The following is a 19,443-nucleotide window of genomic DNA, read 5'->3' as shown; positions in this document are numbered from 1 at the left end:
CGAATTCTGTTATTTCAGCATTTATTGCTGTATGTAATTTAAATCAATACAATTATGGAATTGCTTTCAACTCGAAAATGTTGCCATCATCTGGTTTACATATAAACAAAGAGAATCTCTCATTGTTACATACGTCGTTTTGAATATTTTAAACCGATATGACATATTCGAACGTTTATGTTGCAAAAGCAAACCGTGCTAAAGTCGATCCGATGCAAAATGTCATGAAAAAGGATGCTGTACACAGTCTTTTCGGTATTTAGAAACAATTGCATGTAACAGTATTAAAATCGTGTTTCACGCTGCTCACAAGTATCGCTTTATCATACAGCACTCAAAACTCCTCCTACTGGAATAGGAAGAAAAGTCGCTTATGCAAAAATATCTATATTTCCGTTTAAAATGGACGGATTTAAGTCCAGAAATATATTTTGTTTTCATGGTCAATTGTGATAGATATTGTCAAAAAACTGAAAATTTTGACATAAAACTTCAAAAAACTCAAAAATGAAACATCCGATCTCAAACCCATTTAATAGCGGGGGGTGACGGGGAGATCTTTCATTTGCGACTAGTTTGTTCAAAATCGGTCCAGTCTTCTCTGAGATCTCGACCTCTTTGTTGCTCAGTTCGTCGAACTGAATCGATTGGTATATAACACTCGGCTCTTCAGGCCTCGGAAATTTGTCCTAAAGTTTGAGCGAATTCTATACCTATTTTTTATGAGGACTGTCCCAGAAAATATGGACGCACTTTGATTTCGCTGTAAATAATTCACAAAGATATTCAAATTTTATTCGATATACTCTTTTGGGACGAAAGTGACATTTTTGGTAGTATACCATTCTACCGTTGATTTCGAGTAGGGCAAGAAACAAGATCTGGCCAGAAGACAACAGGATCCTTGTGGCTTCGAATCATGGCTAGGAGTCGTTTTTGTAAACATTCCTTGATGTATATTTCGCTGTTCATTGAAGCAGTGATGATGAAGGGTTTCTAAATCTTACCACAGCTACAAATTGCTTACCAAACCATAGCTTGCTTACCAAATTTTTCGACTTCAATCGATGTCTCGGACTGGTTTAACACTTGCCTTTCTCGCACCGAATAATATTGTGGTCCCGGCAAGGATTTGTAATCGAGTTTCACGTGGGTTTCGTCGTCCATGATTATGGAGTTCAAATTTCCAGCAAGAATCGCATTGTACCGCTTTCGAACCCTCGGCCTGATCGATGCTTCTTGTTTCGGACTACGTTTTGGTTGTTTCCGCTTCCTATAGGTTCGAAGATTCAAACGTTCTTTAGTACGAAGAACATTTCACTTCTAAGTGTCCACTATTTTGGCCACATCCCGAACTGAAACCTCCTTCTTTTGCTCGAAGGCCTTCAGTATACGTTTATCCAACTGAGGGTTAGCAGGACCTTTTTTTCGACCCGTTTTCGGTTTATCCTCAAAGGTGTTATCCTCACCGAACTTCCTGATTGCGTTTCGCACGGCTTTTTCACTTACTCCTTCCATTTTTGTTATCTTTCTCAGTGACAGTCCGCGTTCTGTGCACCATTTGTACACAATTTTTGACGTTATTCTGCAGAAAGTCCACGCATTTCGAAACAAACTAATGAAAACGAATAAACAACTGTACAAGTGGTTAAAGAAGAGTGTAAACAACAGAACGCAGCCATAAAAATTCACAGATTCTGAACCATTGCGAAATGGCAACGGTTTTTGGTTGCGTCCATACTTTCTGGGACAGTCTTTATGTATGAAAAAAAGGTAAAACCATAGTTAAGTTCAAAATTCAGGTGGAATTTAGTTCCAAAATCCAATCCAAATGAGACTCTACAAGCGAACGATAGAAATATTAACAACTATGTTCTACCCATTCTTTTACAGGACGAATCCCATTCACTATACGTATGGTCAAACAGCGTCTGTCCTGGTCCCGGAGGATAGGGAACCTTGGGCCAACAACCTACTGTTACCGAAACATAAACTTTGTTCGAGAAACCGATAATGAAAGATTACGGACTGATTTAACGGCAACGACATTTAGCATGGAAAAATGGGAATATTATTAATGATTCTAAAAAGAATCGATTTGAAGAATTCAGGAATTAAGAACTGGACCTGTGGTCAAGAATTAAATTCAGAACTTAGAACAGACACTGAATTCAGTGGCAATTTAGTTGTAGAACTATAATTTCGAAACTGAATTCAATTTCGAAATCTACACTTCGAAAATTTCGTAGAATTTCGGTAATTTTGTACCGAATTTTCAACAGTTCAAAGTTCATCAACTCGGTAGTTGCTGAATTGTCAATCAACTACCGCGTAAACTAAAAACCAAATGGAACTGACGAATGGTTCGGTAATTTTTGTGTGTGTGTGTTTTCTTTCGGTTAAAATGCTGGATTTGAATAGATTTTTGGATTTCAAAAAACAACACAAAAAATTCAACTAACGATTAGGTTTTTCGGATTTGAATTTTTTTTTCATAAAAACGGAGACTTATGTCGTTTTCGTTTTTAAATTGCACTACACTGGTGTAGCGAAATCTGCACTGAAACCGTTCGTTTTTACCAATTGCACTACACCATAAAAAGTTTGGAGTAGCTCTGTGCAATGGAATCGTTTATTGTAGTCAATGGTTACTGTTTATGTTTTCGTCATTTTTGTTCGTTTATTCATGCCTCAGTGTAGCACTGCACCGGTGTAGTGCAAATTAAAAACGAAAACACCATTACTGAAAATTTTGATAATCGTTTGACAGTTAGTTTTCACCACAATCAGTATTTACATAAGCTCGGTTATTGTAAGATAGTTTTACCATATGAACAGTGTTATTTTTACCGTACTCGGCGACTATTCAGATTTACCGTATGAATTGTATTTCTAATTACAGATTTCTGTAATGAAAACTTGCATAAAACAGAAAGTCCGGTAAACATTTGCATAAGTTTTGAAAAATAAAATTCATGTATGGGAAGACCGGTTATTTCTATTGATTACCGAAAGTTTTCGTCAAAAAAATTAACGGGATAGAAAGTAACGGGAACATCTCACAATTTATCGATTTTTTTACGTAAAATATTCGATAAAAAGTCAGGATGACCGATGTGCGTAAACAGGATAGATTGATGTGAGCACAAAACATTGGATTTTTAGAATCCCGATATGTAGAAAGCATAGAAACTGGGTACATCGTGCAAAAAATGTTATCATTCATCGATTACATCTAGTACGAATGCGAATATAATGAACGGATTTCGAAGCAAAAGTTTCTGGCCTGAAGGTCATCCGTCTATTCGGAACGGAACGGGGGTTCACATAATATTGAATATAAATTCTTCAACATAAGTATTTAAATACACCCCGGTTACCTCCACCAATACATTGCCCCGTCAAAAATTAAACAAGCACAAAACTATGTTTCTATGCCAGCAGCCAAACAGGAGCATAATCTATAATAATGAAAACGGTCGAACAATATTTCGGAACGAATAACGCCTTTTCTACGTTGTTATGCCGAACGATGATTGCAGTTCGTAGTGGCATCGCCGTACACGTCGGGTGTTCCGGTGAAAGTTACGCGCCAAATATTACCAGGTGCTACAGCAAACTGAAAGTGGTTAATGTTTTTAACACAATAACCTATCTTTTGGCTATACAAAACTTTGCCATTGATGTCAAAAATCGAACGTTAATACGGTTAGAAGAGCAGTGTTTTGAGACGGAATGGGTTCGTTCTATGGATAGAACTTATGTATACAAAGTCGGCGCGTGGCTGGCTATACAATATTATTTTTGCCGGGCTACTTTGTGAGTGACATGCATGGGATATAGATATGTACCTACATAATGTTGTTGTGTGCCGCCGCCACTGTGATCGATTGTAACCAAGTGAACGGCCAGGTTTGCTTCTAGTTTGATGTTTGACGACACGGCAATCGATTCTGAAACCAATCAGAAAAATAAAATAGACAAGACAATGCCCAAACTTTTTCATGATAAATCAATAAACGGTTGGGAAGTAATAAGTGAAGGTTGAATGCGCAATTTGCAGTTTTGTGCCTCTGTATGTTCCGCTAGATTGGCGTGGTAACAACCCAATTCCGAAATAAGGTTCGAATATATAAAGCAGAGCTTTGAAAATATAAACAATATCAAGGATGAATTTCAGGGAACACGGAGTCACGTCGATGTCTAGCCAAACTGCAACGCTAAAATTAGTCCGGAACATGTTTTCTTACCGATTTACACTTGCTTTTTTTATTTAAAGATAAATGGTAGTTCCGCCTCTCAAAAAAAAAAAAGAATTTAAATTAAGATAACTTTTAGTTTTTCTGAATTGAGAAAACACTTCGTTTTGTTTTTCAAAATGAACTGCTTTTCTTTCGAAACCATTTTTCAAAATTGGCGAAGTGATGCTCTGCTATTGAGAATACCATCGATGCTAAAACATGATAGTCGGATGGAGCGAGGTTTGGAGCGTACGATATGTGCGATATTTCAATGTGCGTTCACAGTTTAGCGGTATTAGAAGACATGTTTTTGTTTTGCGAGATAACTTTGTCATTTGATAATTTGTTGCCGGTAGCACGAATCTCATGAACCATTTCAAATAGTTCTAATAACTTGTTGTACCTCCACATTACGTTACACTAGTCACTTCAAACACAGTGTTACGACCAAAGCGTGTTCTCGAGATAAATCACTTTTTCATTCCCTTGAAAATTCGGTGCAGAAAATACGGTTTTTTCTGATAAAATTTTTTAGGGGCTATTTGCGTACAAGATTTTGTGTGATTGATCCAGTCATTTGTTTGTTAGTTTTAAAAATTTGTTTATTATTAGATCTCATTGTCAGCTTTTTTCTCGTGGGAGAGCCTTGTATTCCATTTACCTATCCACTTTTCTCCTATCTCTCTCTTACCTTTTAAGCAAGAGCACTATTACTGACCTGTTATGCTTGGTGTCATCAACTAGTTATAGTGTTACAAATTTAGTTTTAACTGTTAGTTTTCATTGTAGTGTTGAGCCTAAATGTATCTGTTGGATCATTGTAATCTGTTGATACAAATGATGAGGAGGTTTTATGCCTGGTGGAGAGAGAGATAAATAAATAATAAATAATAATAAATAAATTTCTCATATCTGAGAGGAGCTTCCATTCTTATTCATCGAGGACTTGGGGACACTTTGTTCGCGGCTCATTTTATCATCCATTGTTTGATCGTCGGTGTTGGCGACGTCAAACGCATGGTTGTGGGAACATTCCGGTTTCGTTCCTGTTTTCAATATTGTTCGCTCTCTTGGGATCGTTGGGGATCACTTTGTTGTATCCTACACGGGGAGCCTACAGATCACAAAATTAAAATATTGCAATTGTTCTTTCAGGCCCTGATTGTTTCTACTAAAATGTTGTTGATTTAACTAACATATCTGTTGATTTTGTCATAACCATTCACGTAAACGAAGCTACTGTATTCGAATGCTGTCACTGGGCGTATAACGAAAACAGTTACCAGTTGCTAAACTGCAGCATGATAAACCCAATTTTTTTTAGGATAATTGATGACTCGAATTTGGGCTCATTTTCAATACAAATTTATTCACTCCGAAACTTGAAGTGTCAGCCATATGATCTTCGAAGTCGATCCATTAATTTAATCGATTAATAAACGCAATGGCATTCATCGCTTGCCACTACATTTACAGCCAAACAATGTTCTACTGAAATAACATATTGCTGAAACAAAATACGAAAATTTGGAATGTACACGGAAAACCCTCCAATCAAAAAAATTATGATCTCGCAATTTTTGCCTTTCTCATATAGAAAGGTTATGCAATCACTTGAAAAAGCGACTAGTGAAATATACCATTCGACTCAGTTCATCGAGCTGAGCAATGTCTGTGTGTGTGTGTGTGTGTGTGTGTGTGTGTGTGTGTGTGTGTGTGTGTGTGTGTGTGTGTGTGTGTGTGTGTGTGTGTGTGTGTGTGTGTGTGTGTGTGTGTGTGTGTGTCAAATAATCTCACTAGGTTTTCTCGGAGATGGCTGAACCGATTTTGACAAACTTAGGTTCAAATGAAAGGACTCGTGGTCCCTTACGGCATTCCTGAATTCCGACTTCCGGTTCCGGAGTTATAGGGTAAAGTGTGTTCACTATTGTACACCGTCACTCAAACCGGCGAAACAATAAACGTAAAAAATTTTCTAAACTGGTCTCATAACTACACAAATCGATAGTCATGATTTTTTGAATAGAATACCACAATATTATGCATGAGAAAGGCATCATTACACCACTAGGTGGATTAAAACAGGTTTTATTTTTGCAGTTGTTGTTTTAACTAATAATTAGTTGATTCAACCAATTTGCTATTTGATTTACACATATTGAAGTAGTTGAAAAATATGTTGTTTTTAATGCTGTCTTATGTCAAAAACAGCATAAAGCAAAACAAAAATCGCAATGAAAAATCAACCATTACTTTAGTTGAAATTCGAACACGTTTCTCAAACATTTTCATACAAACGAAATTCGCTTATTATACGTTTGTAAAACTCGTGAAGAGTAACTTTTGAATGATAGTAAATTAATGTTTATCATAACACTAGTTGTCAGAATATTAATGTGATGATAAATTATCTACATCTTTACTGCTCTGGTGTTACAAGAAGAAACGATTGATATAAAGTAGTACTATGCACAGAACTGATATTGCAATTAACAAAACGTGTTTAACCAAAACTAGAACCCAGTGAATTGTATGCGTTTGAATTTTGGTCTTAAAATCAACTTGATTCTCCATCGTGGAATGCATGTTAATGAATGAGCATCATGTTATCTTCAAGTCATGTACAAACATTGTATGAACAAAGCGATTAAATTGAAAATGTTTAATATTCATTCATATAATCTGTTGAAACTGTAAGTTGCAATGGCTCAAAAAATAAAAATCAGTGCATTCGGTTTTACTTTTCGTTCGTAAGTAATATAGTGGTCACAATTACAAAGTTTCGTTGACACCAGCACTACTAAAAGACTGTATATTATTTATATTAGATACTAGCTGACCCGTCGAACTTCGTCTCGCCCAAATTTTTTTTTGTTCGAATTTATGTTTTCGGACAGCAGAATCCTTTGAGTCAATGAACTGAACAGAGATCCTTCTCTAACGGCTTCGACGGAATGGATATAAGGTGCCACGTTTTCCGTTTCAGATGTGACTCTTACTTCCGGTAATCGATAAAAAAGCTCACTGACCACAGTGTTGGATTGATAAACTTAAGGATCAAGAGTAAACCAAGTTAACTTGTGTTGGTAATTTGTGTATTACGTACATATTATTTAGTACGTATGTCATTGATCTGTGTATTCATATATGCAGTGCACCGAGATTATCAAAGTGGATTGCACGATTGAGATTCAAACATTCTGATCAATTTTTCACCAACGTTTGATTGAAAATTGCTTACATTCTATGAATGTAGATTTTAATTCCCTAATAAAAAAGTTAGCAACACTGCTTCAATGCATTTGTATTAGATTGCGCTACACAAAATAAACAAAACTAAATATTTTCTGTTCACATTCAGTAAAAACCATTCAAGCGAAGAGGTTGTGTTTCGATTGTACTGGCTCGTGAGTTAACGGCTGCTACCGAGACAATTCTAAGCTTCAGGTAGTTAAACTGCCCATAGCAAACGCAATATTCGGGGCGTTTCCCGACTGGAAAGCTAGCAACGAAGGCCATCCCGTTCATACGCACAGAGGTGTAGAGACACAGAGGTGCGAGAGCATAGAAGTGACGAGTCACAGAGGTGCCATCGCATAAAGGTGCGAAGACGAAGGGGTGCAAAGGCACAGAGGTGCTAAAGCAACCCAGTGCTGATCTACCAGGTACCAGAATTTGTACGCTGCGTAGGATCAAAAGAGACGGCATATATCGCGAGGTGTTACACTGCAAGCATCGCATTTGATCGCCACCAAGAGCAAAAGCACTGTACCTGGGGTCAGGTACAGCAAGTGCAGTGGTGTTCACAACGACGGCAGAGCAACTGAGATAGCAGTAAACGACAGAAGACTGCCAATTGGAAACAGCAAAAGACTGCCAATTGGAAATCGTTGGAAGAGATTCACGTCGTTCTTCACGATAAAGGAACAGAGACATCAGCTACAAGGTAGATTTAATTTAATTTATTTTTTATTTCTTATATCTGAAATTTTACTAAACATAAGTTTTTATTTTGGTATTATTAATTTACAAAAAAAATTTAATGTAATGGATGATCTCATGGAAGATCATCCGAATCCGATTCCGGATACTAGTAAAAGTTTAAATACTCCGAGGGCTAAACATTATCCACAGGGTACCACTGGGCCATGGATAGTCTATCTTCGAAAAAAAGAAAAGATTTTAAACTTGATGCAAATTACAAAGGATTTGACATCACATTTCTCTGAAGTTAAAGAAATCTGTAAGGTTAATAGAGATAAAATTCGAGTTGTAGTTAACGACTTGAAACAGGCAAACGATATTGTAACCTGTAAATTATTTGCTATTGAATATCGAGTTTACATTCCATCGAAGGAGGTAGAAATTGACGGTGTTGTGACTGAAGCAAGTCTGACAGCAGATGATTTACTTAAAAATGGAGTTGGCCGTTTTAAAAACTCCATGCTTGAGGGAGTTAAGATACTCGAGTGCAAACAATTGTACTCAGCATCTATTGTCGATGGAAAAAAGTCTTATCGTCCCTCAGATTCGTTTCGCGTAACATTTGCCGGATCTGCATTGCCTAGCCATGTCTATATCGATAAAATTCGTCTTCCTGTTCGGCTTTTCGTACCGCATGTTATGAATTGCACGAACTGTAAAAAATTCGGACATACAGCTACTTACTGTAGTAATAAGTCCAAATGTATCAAATGTCAAGGGCCTCATAAGGATAATCTTTGCGATAAAGATGTTGAAAAATGTGTTTATTGTGGGGAAAGCCCTCATGATGATCTTTCAGTGTGCGCTGCATTTAAGCTGCGTAAAGACAAAATGAAGCTTTCTTTAAAAGCACGGTCTAAGCGCACATATGCAGAAATGCTCAAAACGGTCATACATGTCTCCCCTTTGGAAACCGAAAACGGTTTTTCAAATCTTGCGGAGCCAGAGGAATCTGACTCTGACGGAAATAGTGAAGATACCTCGTTTGTCACTCCTCAAGGGTCTGTTAAGAGGAGATTAACAAACCACAAAATACCAAAAAAGACACCTAAAATTATACCTTCAAAAAAAGATCCCCGTGTTAAAGCTAAAAAGCCAAATTTAAAACCAAAAACTGTGCCTCCTGGTTTGTCAAATTCACAAACCAATCCAGGAACTAGCTCAAGAAAAGACAATAATCCAGTGGGCTCCATTTCACATTCACCAACAGGATTACTGAAATTTTCGGAAATTGTAGAATGGATTTTCGCTGCATTCAATATTTCTGAACCTCTAAAGACCATCATAACAGCATTCCTTCCAATAGCTAGAACTTTTTTGAAACAGTTATCAGCTCAATGGCCAGCTCTTTCAGGTTTTGTATCATTTGATGGATAATTTATCATCCGCCGCAAATGATTCAATCACTGTCCTGCAGTGGAATTGTCGAAGCATCATGCCAAAACTTGATTCATCTAAAGTTTTGTTGCATAGTCAAAAATGTGATGTATTTGCTTTGTGCGAAACATGGCTTACATCAAACATAGCCTTAAATTTTAATGACTTTAACATTATACGTCTCGACAGAGACTCCCCGTATGGTGGAGTGCTTTTAGGAATTAAGAAATGTTATTCCTTTTATAGATTAAACATTCCTTCGACTTCTAGTATAGAAGTTGTTGCTTGTCAAATAAACATTAAAGGAAAGGACATTTGCATTGCTTCGGTATATATTCCTCCAAGAGCTCAAGTTGGACAACGACAGCTTAATGAAATTGTCGAAGCCCTTCCTGCTCCACGTTTGATTTTAGGAGATTTCAATTCGCACGGAATGATGTGGGGTTCCGTTTACAATGATAGCAGATCATCTCTAATATATAATATTTGCGACAATTTTAGCATGACGGTACTAAATATGGGTAGCATGACACGGATCCCAAGACCTCCTGCACGTCCAAGTGCATTAGATTTATCTCTTTGTTCGACTTCAATTCGACTAGATTGCACCTGGAAAGTATTTCCTGATTTACATGGTAGCGATCATTTACCAATCATCATCTCAATTAGCAGTAACAAAGGCATTGCTAATTCAGTTAATATTCCATATGATTTGACAAAAAATATTGACTGGATTAAATACCAAAGTAATATTTCAAGTGTCTTAACTTCAATGGAAGAGCTTCCCCCACTTGAAGAATATGACTTCCTCGTTTGTTCGATTCTGGAGGCCGCAGAACAAGCCCAAACCAAACGATTTCTTGGTCCATCGTCTAACAGAAGACCTCCAAATCCTTGGTGGGACAAAGAGTGCTCAGATGCTAAACACGCGAAACAAAATGCTTTCAAGACGTTTTTAAAACGAGGAGGAGGAACTCCTCAGAATTTTGAAAAATTCTTGGTTTTAGAAACCAAGTACAAGAACATACTTCGGGTTAAGAAATGCAGCTATTGGAGACATTTTGTGGAAGGTTTGTCAAGAGAAACCTCAATGAGCACTCTTTGGAATACGGCCAGACGAATGAGGAATCGTAACGTAGGAAATGAGAATGAGGAGTACTCGAATCGATGGATATTTGATTTTGCGAGGAAAGTTTGTCCAGATTCCGTTCCTACGCATAGCATTGTTAGGGAGTCTTCTTCAAATGATGATTCCATTGATAGCCCCTTTTCAATGATGGAATTTTCCATAGCACTCATGTCTTGTAACAATAACGCTCCTGGATTGGACAGAATTAAATTCAACTTGGTGAAGAATCTGCCCGACCTCGCAAAAAGACGTTTGTTGGAATTGTTCAACAAGTTTCTTGAGCAAAATATTGTTCCACCTGACTGGAGACAAGTGAAAGTTATCGCCATTCAAAAGCCGGGGAAACCAGCTTCCAATCACAACTCATATAGACCCATTGCGATGTTGTCCTGCATCAGAAAATTGTTCGAAAAAATTATTCTACGACGTCTCGACACTTGGGTCGAGACGAACGGTTTGTTGTCAGATACTCAGTTTGGCTTCCGTAGAAATAAAGGGACGAATGATTGCCTTGCATTACTTTCGTCTGACATCCAAATTGCCTTCGCTCAAAAGCAACAAATGGCATCTGTATTTTTAGACATTAAAGGAGCATTTGATTCAGTTTCCATTGATGTTCTTTCAGACAAGCTCCACCAACATGGACTCCCAGCGGTTATAAATAATTATTTGCACAACCTTTTGTCAGAGAAACGCATGCATTTTTCACATGGCGATTTGGCAACAATCAGAATTAGCTACATGGGTCTCCCGCAAGGCTCAAGCCTCAGTCCGCTCCTCTATAATTTTTACGTGAATGACATTGACAGCTGTCTAGTAACCCCATGTACACTAAGACAATTGGCAGATGATGGCGTGGTTTCAGTTACTGGATCCAAAGCTATTGATCTGCAAAAACCATTGCAAGATACCTTAGATAAATTGTCCGTTTGGGCTGTTCATCTTGGTATCGAATTCTCTGCGGAGAAAACAGAGCTGGTCGTCTTTTCAAAAAAGCATGATCCCGCGCAACTTCAGCTTCATATGATGGGAAGAATAATCGAACAGGTTTTGACTTTCAAATACCTCGGGGTGTGGTTTGATTCCAAATGCACGTGGGGAGGACACATTAGGTATCTGATAACGAAATGCCAACAAAGAGTAAATTTTCTTCGAACAATAACAGGGTCTTGGTGGGGTGCTCATCCGCAAGATCTAATAAAATTGTATCAGACAACGATACTTTCAGTGATGGAATATGGATGCGTTTGTTTTCGTTCCGCTGCAAATTCTCATATTATCAAACTTGAGCGAATTCAGTACCGTTGTTTGCGAATTGCTTTAGGCTGCATGCATTCGACACATACAATGAGTCTTGAAGTTCTGGCGGGAGTTCTTCCATTAAAAGATCGATTTTGGGAGCTTTCATCACGCCTGCTAATAAGATGTGATGTGCTGAATCCCATGGTAATTAATAATTTCGAACGACTAGTCGAGCTTCGATCTCAAACAAAATTCATGACAGTATATTTTAACCATATGTCACAGGAAATCAACCCTTCAAGATATATTCCTATCCGTGTCAGCCTCCTAAATGTACCTGACTCAACTTTATTTTTCGACACATCCATGCAGCGCGAAGTGCGTGGAATCCCGGACCACCTACGCTCTATGGAAATCCCAAAAATATTTTCAAGTAAGTTCAGGCATATTAACTCTGAGAAAATGTTTTACACGGACGGATCGCGAATGGAAGAAGCGACAGGGTTTGGTATGTTCAACAATAATGTTTCGGCCTCATTCAAGCTTCAAGAACCTGCATCTGTTTATATAGCAGAGTTAGCAGCAGTTCATTATAGCTTGAATGTAATCGTCACATTATCTCCAAACCATTATTTCCTCTTCACAGATAGTCTGAGTGCAATTGAAGCCATTCGCTCAAACGCTGCTGGCAAAAATGAACCGTTTTTCTTGGGTAAAATAAAACAGTGTCTGAACGACATATTGAATAATAATTATCTAATCACAATAGTTTGGGTTCCGGCTCATTGCTCCATTCCAGGCAATGAAAGAGCCGATATTTTAGCCAAACGTGGTGCTATTGAGGGTGAAATTTATGAGAGACCGATTGCTTTCAACGAATTCTATAGCGCGTCTCGCCAAAGAACACTTGCCAGCTGGCAAGCTTCTTGGGATAAAGATGATCTGGGTCGGTGGATGCACTCAATTATTCCTAAAATATCGACAAAGGCATGGTTCAGGGGACTGGATGTGAGTAGAGATTTCATTCGTGTGATGTCCAGACTCATGTCCAATCACTACACGTTAGATGCACATCTCCTTCGAATTGGACTTTCCGAGACTAATCATTGTGCTTGCGGCGAAGGTTACCGCGATATTGACCATGTTGTTTGGACATGCGTGGAGTTTCGTGATGTCAGATCTCAACTAATAAATTCCTTGCGTACCCAAGGTAGACTATCCAATGTCCCAGTTCGCGACATTCTTGCTTGTCGTGACCTTCCATACATGAAACTTCTTTATCATTTCATTAAATCCATTGGAGTTCCAATTTAAATTTTATTTTATGTTAAACTGTTTTCTCTTCCATGAGTTCAACCAATAGCCAACTATAGGATATTGAATATAAGTGGTGAACTGATACAAACAATCCTGAAATAGTTATAAGATCATGTACAAAATAAATGTATTTTATTTAATGTAATTTAAAATAGCAACTCGCTTGATAAAAACAGTGTTTAGATTAACTAATGAGTACCAACATACTAATATGATATTCGAAATGTATTAGGTTTAAACTACTATGTATTGTGGATGCCACGGCGAAGAAAAACTTATGTATATTGCCTATGAAATAAACGTATTTATGAAAAAAAAAAATATTTTCTGTTACAAAAGCAGTTTGCCGGAAAAATAAATAGATTTACGACAACATTCTATATCCATTGTCTTTCGCGTGTTAAATTCAAGGTTCCTTTTTTGCCGGATTACTAATAGAAAGTACGTAAATCTTTATATCAAAATAATTTCTGCAAGAGGAAATCCATATATGAAATGTGTTGGTTGCTAATCAAATGTGCCAGTGGAAGTAAGCTGAAACTGAAATAATTGTTTTCGATCAGGTTTAAGGAAAACGGAAGAGTTTTAGACTAACATTTTTACTTTTCTTGAATTGCAATTTTAAGCAGTTTGAACCGATTGGTTTATTTTACAACCATATGGAAAATTTATTGAGTAAAATCAGGAAAAGAAGCGCCGGAATTTGTTTTTACGCACACATTGTTGGCATTACTCATACGCTTGCAAAGAGTCTTGCTCCTTAACCCAATGTTACAGAGTTTCTCTTCTAGAGATGTTCATTCGGTAGAGTAAGATATATTTACAACATGTTTTTAGCCCATGTAACCAAAAGCTCGTAAAAAAGATTTGGCTTAAGTAGCATACAAAACATTTCCACCAGTCCGTTTTTATGGAATTACTCAAACTTGAATGTTCATACGACGCAACAGAACAAACTTTGCAGAAGTTCCGAAAAAGTAGCGAAAAAGTTTCCTGGGAACATTTCCTGGTCGTTCTAGTTGCTAAAAAGTACCACGCGTACATTAAAGCTCTAATAAAGTCGATACTTTTCAGGTACTGTGGAACTTTTGGTTGTTTGGAGAGACGACGCTTAAATTTTAATTTGATATTAATCTTACCAATTCTAACATTGCTCACAGAGTATGAAACAGAAAATGGCAGTCTCAATCCATTGTGGTAATCATCTTGAACATTGATCTAAATACCACTTCTTACGTGTGCTTAGTGTAATCTAAAACATTCGGAAGTAAAATGCTAGGAAGATCTCTTAGTTTGACCTTAGCGCTTCTACAGCACAATCTTTTCATTGATTCATTCAAAAGTTTTCTGATTGTTTGAACTCGCGCTCACATTGATCAATGTTATTCATCTGATTTCATTACACACAATTCTTCAACTTTAGATCAGAATTTTTCTTCTACCTGCAGTGGTCATACAGTCATATGCATTCTGTCATTAATTTATTTACCAAGCAATAATTTTGATACCCAATTAATCACGTATGCATGAGAATTCTCCACACAAAACAACTCGTTGCACGCCAAACAATTTTTTCAACGATCTAGTTTTCTTTCCTTCGACGGCCAAGCACTTATGCAACTCGTTGAGCGCCAAACATCAATCGTAGATCTAGCAAGCATTGACTTTTTCAGTGGAAAATTCCATTGTCCATACAAAACAACTTCATTAATGTCGTTTTCGCTTGAGAACACTGACACTGACCCAGGGTAGTTTCATCAAACAAACACTTTTCACGAAACTGTGTTGATTTAGCACTTAGCAACGGGGGTTTGAACAAACCTGATATAACAACCAGGTTCGAAACTGACTCGATTTTCAGTTCAACAACGTTAAAACTAGGTTCGAAACTAGCTTCAAACAAACGGTTTGACAGCAGTTAGAGTGGAAACTGGGTTAGGTTTGGCATCAAGCGAAAACGACATAAGTTTTCCCACTTTTCCGGCAAGTTTTCCTAATTTTTTCAATGCACGAACCCGGTGGGGGTAAAAACTGATCAAACAAAAAAAAGAATCACGTAGATCCGTCCATCCGTTCTTACGTGATGCGATTACAAAGAATGATCTCTGCATTTTTATACATATAGATTACAAATTTTTTAACATACCGAATTTTCATTTAAAAAATCAGAACGTATATCAATAAGGAATATTTTATTGTCATTCAAAATCAATAATTTTGCTTAAGTTTAAATAACTAATCGTAATATCTAAAACAACTAAAACCGATTTGTTTTTCAACTCACATAACTGTTAAATCAAAAACAAGGTTGGTTGTTGTAACTAAAATCTTTATTGAAATTGAAAGGTGTGTGTGTCTTGACTAACTGACAGCATCTCTTTGTATTTAAACCAAAAATTTTGTTATTTCAACCATCGTTTCTGTTGATCGAAAAACAAAAATGACAGTTTAGAAAAAAACAACGATCGATTAGTTGTATCAAATTTTAACCAATCAAATTCAGAAAAAAAACAACTAATATTTTCGTTGTTTCACGATCGCGAGGTGTTCCGTGCAATAAAAGAATCATGCTGAGCCAACCTCCTTTCTCTTGCCATTTAAATAGCCTCATTGAAACATTTGTAGAATTATTTCCTAGGCCATTAGTATTGTCAATTGCTTAAATAACCTAATAGTAGCTAAGTCTTTCGAAATCGATTCTTTCGTCTCCGATAAATTTCGTTGCATTGGAAAACACTAGGATTTGGAAGTGCTAAGGCGAACATTTCCTGGACAAGAGATGTTATCTTATATGTGACGTAACTGTTTTAGCTGTAACTTCTTCATTTTTTTAAAAAGCACGGATGGGATAGCCATCAATCTGTAGGTTTCAATAACAGCTTTAAAATAAAAATTATCGAAAAAAAATAAAACCCTGATTTTTTTATTTAACTTTTTCGGATTATGTTGTAATTATTGAGAAAAAAATATCAAAATTTTTTTTTAGTGTATATTTTTTTTAGTGCCGATCGGTTCCCTACAACTTCTTCCTGAACACCATTTTTGTACAATTAACGGTTTCCGAATTACAACGATTTGAATAAGACAATTTTTGTGAAATGCAAAAATACATACGCCTTATTTAAAAATCAGTCGTGAGTCGGATTGACCTCTCCATCGGTTCAAAACTTATGGTTTGCCATACCGAAACCATGTGCAAAGTTTCATCCAAATCGGAGAAGGTCGAGTCTGATGATCTGCTAAGCATTTCTGGAATTGCTCATAATCGAAACTCGATGACATTGAACTTTCTTCATGCGGAGACGCACGATAGTTAATTAGGAACGACCATGCACCTCCATCGGATACCCGTGCGTTCAATTTTATTATGATCTGAATACGAAGACAATAACTTTTCCCATTATTTGTTTTTGTTTTCTTACACACAGGCATCACACGGCTTCAAAACAGACCAAAAGCGGCAGCGGAAAACAGTACGGGACCTGCCTGAGTGAGGCAAGCGGTGCTAGATTTGCTATAGATAATGTCGACCTCCGTTGCACACCAATCAAAGCACTGCTCACCGAAGGAAGGAAGAAAGGAAGGATAACCCGATTGAACTCATTTTAGCCAGAAACCGCAAAAAACAGACCGTTGTTGATTTTGTTTATTGTGAAATTGCTCCCACAGCACAGCAACGGTGTGGAAACAACTCGAAAGTGGTGTTTATATATAGTAGCCTGACAAAAGTAGTAATAGTATTAGTATAAAACTACTGGAACTAATAGTGGAACAATCGAAAAAATAGAAAAAAGTTTTACAATCCGCTCACGCCAGCCAGTGCAGACATACATCAAGTCAGGAAAGTTAAATCCTAAGGATAGTGAGGTAGTGTGACCGAAAAGGCAACATACAGAGAGGGCATTGATCCAAGTTCAATCGGTGCTTGGTTATGGACACGTGAATACTGCCTGACTCAATCGGGGAAGCAAGAAAGTATACGGGCTGACAGTTTGTGATGCGCGAAGAGTCGAAATTACCAACAGCAGCAAGGCCGCGTCGATGTCTATCGTTTCAGTAACAGAAAGAATGTACGGTCGGGTGTGTGTTCTTTTCCGAGAGGACTCCAGTGAGGAGCTTCCACCCGAGTGCCACCAGCCCGAGTGTAGCAGATAGTGAAATATCGAGTATAAAATTTCGTACTCACCACGAACTGTTGTGCTGTGGATCGGCCGCAAAGATATCCTGTTGGCGGTAAATCTTCCATCGCGACTCGACAGACAGTCTGACGACTGTCGTAGTGTTCAAGCGACTCACACATAAACTACTGCTCCCCCCCGAAAAGGGGGACAATCCCACAGATTGATTCGTTTTTCCATAAAACCAGAAAATGTCTACCAGTCGTTACCTAAACTGGTCGCGACCGTCGCCCGGTAGACATCCGCTCCGGAAGCAGGTGTCCTGCTTCGAGTCGTTTTCAAGCGGTAGTGGAAGAAGTCTTTCGGTAAATAACCTCTCTTCGGTGTCTGCAGACAAAAGTGTCGATTTTGCCACTTTCGTAACGGCTGCCATTATTCACACAAATCGTTTTCAAAATTATCCCACTTACCATCAGGCTCGTCGCGGCGACGGAAGTGGCACACCGACCTTATCGAAGGGATCACCGATTATAACGTTAAATCGTCGACCGGCTAGTGCCAACATCACCACATCTTCATCGTCGTCCTTCTCGTCGTCATCTTCATCATCGTCGTCGTCGTCCTCAACAGTGGAACCATCATCATCTGGAATGGCGCGAAAAATGAATGAAAACCGTAAAGTGTTCTCCAAGCAGCTTTCTTTGGACAATACTGTGATGACCGGAAGCGGACCGGTCGCTGGTCACGCCTGGGCTGCTTCCACGAGCGCTCGTGCTCCATCGATCGAAGGCTCCGGTTCGAAACCAAGCGATTGCGAGCAAAACGATCGGCAACATCCTAAAACGGGAACAATCTCCGGCATCAAACTGCGACCAGCTGTAAAAAACGAGTACGTATTATTCGGAATTTGTTGTGTTTTGTTTGATGTTTGAGTTCAATGTTTCATAGAAATGTGTGTAAATGTTTAGCCTAAATGCTTTATCAACTAATTTCAAATGAGGATAGAAAAACGAAAGAAGACAGGAACTTCGTAATGTACTAAGTGAAGTGAAAAATAACCTCATTAACCGTTGATTATGGTACCTTATATTTCTTTCATATTTCGGCCGACATGCCAAATTTCATTGCGAAAACAGTTTTTTGCTTTGTTCTGACTGCCGATTTACGTTCTCTTCTAAAACACAAATTCTGATAGGTAAAACGTGCTCAATCCACCTAGCAGTGAGTTTTTTGCATGACTATTTTGCGGTGTTTTAGTTCTCATGACATTATTTTAATGACCGTCGTTTTAGGCGGAAATTTGTGATTAAAATCATTCACTACCCTGTAATGTCGAAGCTGAAAACCGGATCGAATTTGAATCTAAACGTGTGACAATCGATTGAACATTCCATGAGATGTCGAAGTCCAGTTTAGAGTTTACGGTTATTCAGGAACCAACATAACCCAAAACGATTCGTATGGCCAAAAAATATATATGACAAAATTGCAACAGTTTTGAGTCCAACTTTGAAGTTTTTTGGAATTGTCATCTTCTATATCGGCTTGAATTTTAAAAACTCATCACTCTGTAATTCCAGAATCGGATAAAATTTATTAATTTTGTATGGAACCATAAATCCTTCAATTTGAATTTATGTTTTTGAAATTCAATTTGGCCTTTTTTGAGAAAACGATTGAGTTTTGAGAAACAATACGATACTGGAACCGGAATTCGAAAATCAGTGTAGCCGAAATCAGTTAAATTCACCTGAGGAGTTGTATAGTTTACATTTGATTCAAAATGTTCGAAAATTAGTGCAGACATCACCCTAAACCGGAAGTTGGATCTGACTGAAAAGCAAGATGTTTCATAGAATCACAAGAGCTTTCATTTGAATCTTAGGTGGTCCAAATCCGCCATTCTCTTGCCACCCTGGCCATGAAATAGCATGCTGTATACAGTATTTTGGTATTTAGAAACTATTGAATAAAAAATCGTGTTTCACGTGGCTCCCATGCATTGCATTGTCATACAGCGCTCAAGACTTCTACT

The 19,443-nt window shown here is 37.7% G+C and overlaps 1 protein-coding gene across 3 annotated transcripts in view; it reads left to right on the top strand.

Moving 5' to 3' along the window:
• The first annotated feature begins 16,470 nt into the window (after window positions 1–16,470).
• Window positions 16,471–19,443, top strand: part of LOC131435362 (putative uncharacterized protein DDB_G0277255) — a 48,003-nt gene continuing 45,030 nt past the window's right edge. The window contains exons 1-2 of one of the 3 annotated variants that reach the window (XM_058603174.1): window positions 16,471–16,640; window positions 16,719–18,297. In XM_058603174.1, the coding sequence (XP_058459157.1) occupies window positions 17,660–18,297 (638 nt within the window). In that variant the 5' untranslated portion in view covers window positions 16,471–16,640; window positions 16,719–17,659. Of the gene's footprint in view, window positions 16,641–16,718; window positions 18,298–19,443 lie in introns of those variants that run through there. The other 2 variants (XM_058603176.1, XM_058603173.1) reach the window with 2 other exon arrangements.

The sequence above is a fragment of the Malaya genurostris genome, chromosome 3, assembly GCF_030247185.1.
Source record: "Malaya genurostris strain Urasoe2022 chromosome 3, Malgen_1.1, whole genome shotgun sequence".
Taxonomy (NCBI): domain Eukaryota; kingdom Metazoa; phylum Arthropoda; class Insecta; order Diptera; family Culicidae; genus Malaya; species Malaya genurostris.
Note: the sequence above shows the minus strand (reverse complement) of the source record. Positions and strands in the feature narration are given on the sequence as shown.